The sequence below is a fragment of the Lygodium microphyllum genome, chromosome 13 (genome assembly GCF_053477565.2).
Source record: "Lygodium microphyllum isolate KBCC chromosome 13, Lygodium_microphyllum_v1.1.10, whole genome shotgun sequence".
Taxonomy (NCBI): Eukaryota; Viridiplantae; Streptophyta; class Polypodiopsida; order Schizaeales; family Lygodiaceae; genus Lygodium; species Lygodium microphyllum.
The window spans coordinates 147523152-147534576 of record NC_141147.1 but is presented as its reverse complement, the minus strand read 5'-3'; the positions used below and the strand labels follow the sequence as shown (position 1 = coordinate 147534576).

Sequence of the window (11425 nt, the reverse complement as noted above, 5' to 3'; positions counted from 1 at the left end):
AGAACACAATACTGATATTTCAAAAATATATGATTCATCATTCTACTAAATGTAGCAGGTGCATTGGTCAATCCAAATGGCATCACTAAAAATTCATAATGACCGAATTGTGTCCTAAATGCAGTCTTGAATATGTCTGACTTATCTAGTCTCACCTGATGATAGCCAGACTTAAGGTCCATTTTACTAAATATAGCAGAACCTTGCAGTTTATCCATAAGGTCATCAACTCTAGGAATTGGATACCTATTCTTTACAGTGATCTTATTTAAAGCTCGATAGTCAATGCACATACGATAGGTATTATTCTTTTTCTTTACTAACAGAATAGATGCACCAAATGGAGAACTACTAGGTCTAATCAATCCTCTATTTAGTAATTCCTCAACTTGACTTTGAATTTCTTTTTGCTCTATCTCGTTATGCCTATATGGGGCTTTACAAGGTGGTTGTGTATCAGGAATCAAATCTATCTTATGGTCTTCTGGACGTGAAGGAGGTAAACCAGGTGGTAGATCTTCGGCAAAATAGTCTTTAAAATATGCAAGAAATTCTTTATGCCTAGGGTGCATATGATTTTCTTTTACTTGCAGTTCATTCACCCAAATGAGATAAGTTTTACTATTTTTGCGTAATGCACGTTTAGCTTGAGTATGCGAAAGCAGTGGAAAAGCATTAGATGCATGCATACCATACAATGTAATATGTTTTCCTTGAAATTTAATGTTAATTGAATGTGTGGAATAATCTATATCTGGGTTATGCTGATGACGTCAAGGCATACCTAAAATAATGTCACTGGACTGTAGTGGTACAACTAGAAAATTTCTTCTTTCAGTGTATTGACCAATTTGAATTTCTAAGTCATGCACTTCCTGTGTACCATTATACCTAGTGCCTAAGAATGCTACTTTAATACGATAATGCGTAGGTACAGTCTGTAATTTTAATTCTTTTACTAGCTTTGCGGAAATAAAATCATGAGTACTACCATCATCATGCAAAATAATATTTTCCTTTCCATGCACTAAATATTTCATTGTCAATAAAGAATGTGGAGTTGGCATACCTGGTAAAGTATCCGAAGGAGTAGTAATGTCGTCCTCGTCTTCCGTGAAATTAGGCATTTCTTCATGTTCGTCTTCTTCCATTGCTCCAAGGTAGTTGATATGGACAGGTGGCTTCTTCGAATGGCAATTTGCTGCTAGATGTCTAAGCTGGTAGCATTTATAACATACTATAGGCTTGGCTTTGGTTACATTGTTTGCAATGGCAGGAAGTCTAGGGACATTAGGATTTGGCTGTGGAATAGGCTTAAGGTTTTGATTGGCATTGGATGGTAAAGCAGGTGGTTTTGCCCAATTCTTATGGAAAGATGATGAAGGGAAACGACCTTGATTAAATCTTCTAAAATTTGAGTTGAATTGCTTAGATCCATAGTTACCATTGGCTTGGAATTGCTCTGGACGTCTATCTCTACCTCGCAGCTTGTCTTCAGTGTCGTGAGCTAATAAAATTGCGTCTTCAAGAGTTGCAGGCTTGAACATATTAACTTCAGCGTAGTAATGCCTAAGTAGTCCAGACATATACTTGCGCTTGTGTGTTGCTTCAGGTACGTCTTCAAGCATGCGTAACTGGAGTAATGCATTCCAAAAGCGTTCTGTGTACTGAGGAATAGGCTCACGATCTCGTTGCTAAAGAAGATCCCATTGCTTTATGGCTTTTTCATGAAATTGTGGAGGAAGGAAATTCTACATAAACTTCTTCTTGAAATTCTCCCAGGTAGTGGGACAATCTATACTCTTGTGTACCACTGTCCACCAAAGAGATGCTCTATCTACTAAATGATTAGTGACACACTTGATTTTATATTTTTCTGCATACGTTTCCTCATGAAAGTAGTCATCAAACTGACTAATGAATGCAAGAACAGTTTTTCCCTCTCGAGTCCCATTGAAAGTACGGAATTTGAATTTTTTTTTACTTGTCTTTGATTCCTTACGGATGGATTGAGCTTCGAGAGTCGCGTCGATGGTACGTCGAATAAGATCTTTAGATTGAGGTTCCTCTTTGTCGGTAGTCGATCTTTGTAAATTTGCCAATTGAACTTGCAATGCTTGCCTAGCTCGTCCTTCTTCATCCAACTGCATCATAATTAAGTCCAACTTTTGCTCCATCGTAGGTTCAGGTAGGTCGCCTTCAGCTATTAAATCATCCATATGTGGTTCCATCATCCTGTAAAACTCAAAAGACCTCTCACTCTCAAAATCAAGTTAGTGGGATGAGCGTAGCTCAAGGTCGAGTATACAAGGCTTATATATTTTTGGGTGTGGCTTTCACAATCTTCGTCTTTGACTATTGCGGGATTTGTAATCTTTGAAAAAAAAATATGTGTTTTATCCTTCTTCGTATGCTGAAAATGCTTCAGCAAACCTACGTATGCGTAGAGTACCTTCCAATGAACAACTTTGCAGTTCGGAGTTTCTGTGCAGGAACAGCCCTTCTATGAGTTTTGAACAGAAGTCAGTTTTGACTTCAGATGGCTTGTCTGACTTGCAGAGTTGCAGACTTATGTGACTTGTAGAGTTCCAAGACTTGCAGAACTTAATTGATTTATCTGGCTTGCAGGATTTAGACTTAGAATACTTGCAGAACTTGAACTTTGCAGACTTGCAGTACTTGAGAGCTTTTGTGTAACCTGTGGCTTAAGTGACTTAGCTTAGTAATAAGCGTAGTAAAAGGGCGTTTTTTTAGGGGGGGCGTTTTTTTCCATGCGGCGAAAATCACGGACCTCCTCTGATACCTTGCAATGGAATTTTGAAGCTTTAAGCTTCTTTAAGCTTATAAAGCTTTACTACTAAGCTTAATAATAATAAAAGCTTTTAAGCTTTTAGGCTATGGAGTCTTATCTCTGTGTATAAAGACGACTTGATATAGAAGATATGCATGTGGTCCTCCACTGCTGCAGGCTAGTCCTTCGCGATCTGATGATGGAAATAGAGGTTCTTGATCGCCAGGAATCCACCCGTATCGACCGTTCGCGACGAGATTGACCGTAGAGCTCAATCGTTCCAAGAGCTCCGCCTTCGCACAAGATGGGTAGCGATTGGAAGCTCTTGATCTCAGCTTCGCTCTGATACCACTGGTGCGTAGATCGGATGTTGTACACTCACGTAGTGAATGCCAGAAGGTCCTCAAGAACAATAGAACTCTACTTTTTGCACAAAATTCAAGGTAAAAAGCATGAACGACATGAACAAGAGACCAATTGGGTGCAATCGCCCCCCATGCCTTGTGTGAGTGCTCCACAAAGTATGTATTTTTATGTATCAATCATCTTCAAGCTCAAATAATAGCCCAAATTATAAAATAGCAAGCTTTTAGCTTTTGAGTTTGCTTTACCACAAAATAGGAATAAAGCTAATGGGCGGTGCCCAAAGAGTCTAGCATGCCCAATACAATGTCCAAGTACAAATAACATAATCGTGTGCCCATGCACATACAAAATAATAAATAAATATCCAACGCCTCAATAAATAGGCGTGACAAAATATAGGCGCCATGCCTAAGGTATGCGCCCATCAAAATATAAATGATAAATCAAATACTCGCTATCCTCCAATGCTTTCATCCGCCACTGCTGCTATCTCTACACATCAACTGAAGCATTCACAATCGTTAGTAAAATAATACAATTAAACCAACAAAAGTGAATACCTAGCAGTCTTCAGCTACATAAATAAATCAATTGGTTAGAAATCAATCCTAACCTTAATTTATTATGAGTGCGCACTCTAAACTCATAAATGTTTATTAATTTAATATGCATTTTGCAGAATCACCCGCTATGGAATCACCCATGTACACACTAAATTAATGAAACGCCCAAAAAGGATAGGCGTCCCCATCAACTTCTCGCACAAAGAATCCACTTTGTGTATGAGCCCTGGTCAACAAAGTTTACGGAATCCACTGTAAAACCTCATGGAATCCACCGCAGCACGGAATCCATCGTGAAATATGCCTCCTGACATCACCCTCTCTTTCTCTCTCTATTTCCCTTACTTTATTTCCTCTCTCTTTGTTTCTTCCTTCTCTCTCTCTCTTTGTTTCTCTCACTCATCCTCCTCTTTCCCTCCCTTCATCTCTCATTTCTCTCTTCCTCTTTCTCTTTGTTTCCTTTCTCTCCCTCTTTCTCTCTTCCTCTCCCTTCATTCTTCTCACTCCCTTCCTCTCTCCCTCTCTTTCCATGTATCTCTTTGTAAAGAAAAACAAAAAAAGAAAACAAGAGAACACAAAAATAAAGCAAGAAGAGGCAATGTACCTACCTCAAAGGCCTGAAGATGAAACCCTTTGTACCTTCTCTTTGCACCTTCCCTCCCTTCTCCCTTGTGCACTTCTCTTTCTTCTTCATATATAGTGGTGGCGGTGGTGAGGATGGTGATGAGCTCCCTCCCTCTCTATCTCTCTCTCTCCCTCTTCCTCTCCCTCTGTCTCCCTCTCAAAGCTTTAAGCTCTCTTGCTCTCTCTTTCATTCTTTTTCGCAAATGTTTTCTCGACAAATGTTACACTCGGATTTTCGAAACTTTTTTCTCAGATTGGCATTGCTATTAGTATCGCTATTTGCATCGCTAAAAGCGTTACTATTAGCATCACTATTTGCATCACTAAGAGAAATAGCAATGCAGATAGTGACGCTAATAGTGACACTTTTAGCGACACCTCTTTTTTGCATCGCAAATGGCCATCACTATTGCCCCATTCCCTTGTAGTGTCTCTTTCTCTCTTTCCCTCTCTTTCCTTTTCTTGTTTCCCTCTCTTTCCTCTCCCTCCGTCTCCCTCTTCCTCTCCCTCTCTCGTTTCCTCTCCCTCCCTCACTCTTTCCCTCTCTTTCTCTCTTTCCCTATTATGTTTAATGTTTTTTCTCTTATCTCCTCTCCCTCTCTCATTTCCTTTTCTCTCTTCCTCTCCCTCTCTCATTTTCTCTCCCTCCCTCTCCCTCTCTTTCTCTCTCTCTTTTCCTATTATGTTTAATGTTTTTTCTATCTTCTCTTCCTGTCTCATTTCCTCTCCCTCCCTCACCCTCTCCCTCTCTTTCTCTCTTTCCCTATTATGTTTAATGTTTTTTCTCTCTTCCTCTTCCTCTCTCATTTCCATTTCTCTCTTTTTTTCCCTCCCTCATTTCCTCTTCCTCGCTCTCCCTCTCTTTCTCTCTTTCCTTATTATGTTTACTGTTTTTTCTCTCTTTCTCTCCCTCTCTTATTTCTTTTTCTCTCTTCCTCTCCCTCTCTCATTTCCTCTCCCTCCCTCTCCCTCTCCCTGTCTCTCTCTCTTTCCCTATTATGTTTAATGTTTCCCTCTCTTTCCTCTCCCTCTCCCTCCCTCCCTCCCTCTCCCTCTCTTTCCCTATTATGTTTAATGTTTCACTCTCTTCCTCTCCCTCTCTTTCTTCTTCCTCTCCCTCCCTCTCTTATTTTCTCTCCCTCCCTCTCCCTCGTCCTCTCCCTCTCTCATTTCCTCTCTCTCCCCCTCTCCCTCTTCCTCTCCCTCTCATTTCCTCTCACTCTCTCAATACAGATGAATTTTAACAAAAACAAGTAAAAGAGAAAGAGAAAACAAAAAAACAAAGCAAGAAGGAACAATGCACTCTCCGTAAAGGCTCGAAAAAGGGTTCCACGGCTCCACTTCGCAACAGCGGCTCCTCTTCACCCTCTGTACACTTTCTCCTCTTCTTCGCGAACGGCGGCGGCAGCGGTGAGAAGTTTTCCTTCTCCCTCTTTCTCTCCCTCTCCCTCTCAAATGCAAGATGTTCGCTCTCTTTTTCATGTATACACACAAAATAATGCACTCGAGTTTCGGCCCGCATTTTTTTCATCTAAGTACCATCGCTATTTGTGTCACTATTAGTGTCGCATTTGCTATGCTAATAGCGACGCAAATATCGACGCCGCTATTTTGCATCGCAAAGCGCTGTTGCTATACCTCCATATCCTTGTAGTGTACATCTCATTTTCAATAAAGCATGGATAGAAATTTTACCAATAAGTTCATCAATGTTGTTAGATTTTTCTCCCATAAGCATGGCTTCATCAAAATTAGGCATCGCTTTAAGGTCTTCAATTGCTTCGTTAGCTCCAAAATAGTTTAAATTTGCATTAGCCTTTTTTCAATCACGAGTGTTGTCCATAGGACAACCACTCGCAACATAGCCTAAGCAATTATATTTATAGAAAATTACATTCTTTCAATTTGTATTTGAGATACTTGGATTAATATATTTTCGTTGAGATGGCTTAGGTAGAGTAGTAGGTAGATGAGAAATCTTGGGATTAGAATTTGAAGTAGGCTCGCTTACATTATTATAAAAATTTTACATCCAAGGTCAGCAGTTAAGACAATTCTTTCCAAATTGAAAGTTGGAAGTAAGGAAAGAATTAAAACGAGAATAGTTATTACCCATATTATCTGTCGTGGTGGAAGCTGGAAGTTGTCAGCGACCTTTAGTTTGTTTCTTTTTGGCGTCATGCACCAATGAGATAGACTCTTTAACTTGGAAAAATAAAAGAAGGCCGGACATATATTACTTCCTTTTAAAAGTCGATTCAACTATAGGCTCGATTGTTTGAAGTTACAGCAAAGTATTCCAGAATCTTTTGGTGTACTGAGAAATGGTATGTTGGTCTTGTTGCATAAAGACATCCCATTGTTGTTGCATGCGTAGCTCAATTGGATAGGAAGAAATTTAGTAAGAACCTTCTCACGGAATGCATCCGACATAAGAGGATGATTTGTACTCTTGTGTGTGACATCCCACCTTAAAGAAGCTCTATGATAAAATAATATAAAGCACACTTGATTTTATATTTTTCAGCACAACTTCTATTATCAAAATATAAGTCGAAATGACATAGTCAAGAGAGAACCTTACGACCATCTTTAATAACATCGTAAGTATTAAATTTAAAGGTACATTTTCTTATCTTCGCCTCTTTGCGATTGGATTGTGCTTCAGGAATGGCATTAACGCTACAGACCATAGTGTCATTGATAGAGGAAATTCAGAAGGACAGATGCTTGAGAGATCGCAACTTTTGCTCCAGTTGGGCTTGATATTAATACTCTTCTTCTAGTTGCATGGTCAATAAATCCATGCATCGCTCCATGGTTGATTCAGGAAGCGGCGATGTGGAATCAGAATTGGTAGTACTAGATGGTCCTTCATGAGACATGATGATTGTAGATGGCTTGATGAAGATATTTAAATAATAGAGGTATCGTAAAGTTAAAAGATGCTTCATCCATGATAATAACATTTTGGTGTATAAGCACCAAAATAAAGAGCAACTTCGTAATGGAAAAATGATAAGATAGAATAAGCAAGAAAGATCCGAATTTATTATGGTACTTCGATAAAGTTTCACAGGTGACTTGGATTAGAAGAATCTTAAATTGATTAAGTAGGAATAGATTAATCAAGGTTTTAAGCCTTAGTTTAAAAGAAACTTGGATTTTTAGGATAAAAATATGACGTCACTAATCATGACAACCTAAAAAAAGGTGCCCCTCTCCTCATGACTTGCAAAAATAAGCTTTAAGTGTTTTAAAGCTTAAGCAAGGATTAATAGCAAAGCTCAATTAGGCTCCTACTCACCTTTCTTTGACAGAATGATGGCACCATGATAGGGGAGTTGAATTTCTTAATCTTGCATTGAATTGCAAAATTTCGGAGTAGATATAGAGAGGTTTGGGATTTTGAGGCCCTTGGAATCTAGCTGTGCAGTTGATTTGAGCTAAGATGGACTGTAGAGCTAGATTGCTCCAAAGAGCTCACCTCACACACAAGATGATAGGCGATTGGAAGCCCTAGATGTAAGCTGAGCTCTAATATCACTACTGCACAGATTAGATGCGAGACTTACACGTAGCAAAAAAAAAAAGCTCTCCGTTACTGTCTTTTCTTATTAAAATTGAAAGCACTACTCATAAAACTTTAAATAAACTTAAATAAGAGTAAAGTAAAATTGAGTGAAGCACTATGATGCAATTTCCTCCTGTACATGGAGTGGGCATCTCCTCCATGCCATGTTTATAATATTAAAAGAAATCTTGCTTTGCCCAAGGATAAACTCTTTACAATCACTCTTTTCCCAAAAGAGTTTTTTTAAACTGAATAGATGGTTACAATCAATTGCACAACTCACAAATGCTGAGAGCCATAAAATATTTCCAAAATATATTCAGTATATCTTTTAAAAATCTCAAGTATCAATGAATGTTTACAAAGAGGATGTAGGCATGCCTTTGAATAAAGGATGGTGCATCTATTTTAAATAATTGAATAAAGAAGTCTTCAATTTGGAATAAATTGTTTATTGCGTATATTCAATTCATGTTGCTCTACACATCAACTATCAAAATTTGAAGAAATCATCTTAGAAAAATAATTAATTCAATAAATATAACTAGCCATAATAAATCCACCAATCATTGGAATTTAATAAATAATCAAATCACGTAGACGTTATCACTTGAGATATGAATATTGAGCCATCAGCCACGTATGGCTTCACCCATGTTCACACCTGCAAGTCTCACGCTCGGAAAGGATAGACATCCCCAATCAACCTTCCACCCAAGATGGAAACTAATTCTCTTAGGAACCTGCTGTACGCCAATGGAGAACCATTCAAGACACTCATCCTATCAACATGCACATAAGGGAGAACTATTAAAGGTGCTCATCCCCTTGTATAGGTGCCTCGTGGTAACACTTTTGATAGGTAGATACATCAAGACATTACATGTATGGGTAATACTTGGTGCTAGATATACTTATGCTCGAGGACCACATCCATAATCGAAGAGGATATTGATTATCAATTGCTATTGGTGAATGAGAACCTAGAACTAACATATTATTTATAACCATGATGGAACACATCAAGTGTGCTGTTAGTTAGGGAGGAGTGGCACAAAAGGCATCCATTCACGAGCTTGCAATGCTAAAAGGATGGTTCAAGGAGATCATGAGGTTTGTCAATATGCAAATCATGTTAGAATTAGTTGAGTGGCATTATAAAGGGGTAGGATCTTTTGGAGCATACTTATAGCTAATGAAAGTAAGGTGTGGCTAGTTAGCACATTAGTGTTTTACCATAAAGATGTTAGTAATATGCTAGCTCAAGAAGGTGCATCACAAGCATCTTATGTGATATACATTTAATTGAACCTTACAAGAATCCTTCTTGTCCTATGTAAGGGGGTTTCTCACTGACTGAACTAGTTTTGTGTTGGTGCTCTTGCAAAATTATTATTGTGTAGCTTTTAAAAAGGGCGTTTTGCTTCTCACACCATTTTGAGAAGGTTTTTCTAAACACGAGCTAGTGCGTGAGAGAGAGAGGGAGAGAGGGGACATATTACCAAGAAATTTGAAATTAGATAAAGGCCAATTGCATGTTTTCTGGGCTGACCGTTACATTCATAAAAATATGGAGAGTGCCTAAACTACGATCCTAGGGGTGGTGGTGGCGGCGATGCCATTGTTCGGCATGCGATCATCGACGATTGCACACCTACCTACCTACTCATTATTGTTGCGAGTACACTTGCAGCTTATTGTAGAGATTTTGAGCACGTTTAGGCAATCACTCCATGTTGTTGTCGTACACTTCGGCAGGTATTAGTCCCCGCGGTGATCCAAGAGATTGTCTTTTATGTAGACGCCCAAGTTGTCGAGGGCCGATCCCGATCTACCAAAGATGCTGACGATGAGTTCGTCCGGCTTAGTAGTACCGGATGTAAACGAGATTCCATCTTGGTCTCCGACGGGACCGTAAGTGCCAAGGTTAGTCACGAACATAATAGAGGTGAGGGCGTTGTAATCGCCTGGCTTTCCGTAGAATCCTCTCACTTGGTTGATCAGCTCTTTTGGATATTGCAAGGTGATCTGATTGCGAAACACCGAATTGAAGGTACAAGTTATTGTAGCTAAATGTAGAACATATCATGTATTTGTAGACCAACGAACAATATTTATATGTATTCACACAATAAGGCATTGAAATAAGCAACTCCTATGTGCTTAATACAAAGACGTATAAGTAATACGCACCTCTGCGTGTTTGTTGCCTTCGGAATGCCCGTGAAATTGTCCCCAGTATGGGTAGACTCGGAAACCATCCGTGACCTGATATTGCACTTGGATGCCACGGATGTACTTCTGCCCGTGCCATAGCTTGATTGTCTGTATCCCCAGCACACCGGTTACGTCTGAGGGCATGGATCTTATGTCGTCGAACTCAAAGCCTCCAGCTCCGCCCCATGGGCCCCTGCGCTCAAGAAAAGGAACCGTACTCGTCTTGGCCTGCACAAATTAGATCCAACCATTAATGAAAAAGGGAGTTAATCAGAAACAAAAAAACAGCAAGAGTTCTGATGGTGATGATCTGATCACTGCAATAATAAGCAGATAAATAAATTTTTGTCACTCCACCTCATGAATTCTGATGATAGTATCGCAACAAGGTGTTGATTAATCCAGTACGTGTACGTAACGACGACGTACGCTTGTCATACCTGATTAGTCTGATGACTCTCCTCGACGTCCGCCGACCTACTGGCTACCGTTGCATGCACAAGCTGTACATGATTAATCACCAGTAGTAGCTGTAAGAGCGTTACAATCTTCATTGAGAAGGACGTCGTCGATGATCTTAATATCTCTCCCATGATTACCAAGACTGCTGCTCGCCAGCTGCTACGTGATGTTATTTGGCGTACTGAATATACAACGATTTCCCCTTGTGTGGTCGGCTCTGATATACCCGTCGTGTGTGAGCCACGCAGGCGTGCTGTAGTTTGTCACGTCTTCTTCAAGACAGAAGCAGTAGTGAACACTAGCTCTATGAAAGCCATATGTTGTGTTTTCTAATTTGTGCGCATAATTTACTAACCCAATATGTTTATGCGCATAATTGTCGCGTTTTAAAAGTTCGACTTGGCTAGCCCACTACTCTGCGCACTACCCTCACCAAGCAACTGCCGCGTCGCTTCCTGCCCTGTGGTTGTCGATTCATATCATGCTCAGGCTCCTGCATGTGTGGAATGAACCAGATTTCTTCTTTGTATAGGTGGTACCCATCAGTGCTCACGAAAAACGTTTTTCCTATTCAATAGATAAAAAGGAACACGTTTTAACGACGGTCGGTTTTGGGAGGGAAATAATTGGTTTTATAATTAAGATGTCAAAAAAATGTCGGTTTTCATCAACGCAAGCTTCAATTTCAATCAGTTTTTTGAGAATCTTACCAAGAAAAAATACATTAAGGGACAGCTTTCTGTGAACACTACTACCAATGCCATCAATTATTATTCGCGCGTGCCCCTTGCGTATACGTCATGTTTTCCCAACCCCGCGGTAGGCACG

At 39.6% G+C, this 11425-nt stretch overlaps 1 protein-coding gene across 1 annotated transcript; it reads right to left on the bottom strand.

The window, feature by feature from the left end:
- Nucleotides 1–9426: 9426 nt before the first annotated feature.
- Nucleotides 9427–10903, bottom strand: LOC148027329 (agglutinin-like). The gene is made up of 3 exons (XM_087690624.1): nucleotides 10576–10903; nucleotides 10112–10363; nucleotides 9427–9946 (listed from the first exon to the last, which is right to left on the bottom strand). The coding sequence occupies exons 1-3, from the start codon at nucleotides 10726–10728 to the stop codon at nucleotides 9680–9682; spliced, it is 672 nt and encodes a 223-aa protein (XP_087546750.1). The 5' UTR covers nucleotides 10729–10903; the 3' UTR covers nucleotides 9427–9679.
- Between the last annotated feature and the right edge of the window lie 522 nt (nucleotides 10904–11425).

Bases quoted from the DNA above. Each gene is read 5' to 3' on its own strand.
- LOC148027329 (XM_087690624.1), bottom strand. From the start codon at position 10,728: ATGGGAGAGATATTAAGATCATCGACGACGTCCTTCTCAATGAAGATT. The intron at 10,364-10,575 runs GTATGACAAGCG...TAATTTGTGCAG, and splicing joins AGAGTCATCAGACTAATCAG to GCCAAGACGAGTACGGTTCC. The intron at 9,947-10,111 runs GTGCGTATTACT...TTTCGCAATCAG, and splicing joins AAGGCAACAAACACGCAGAG to ATCACCTTGCAATATCCAAA.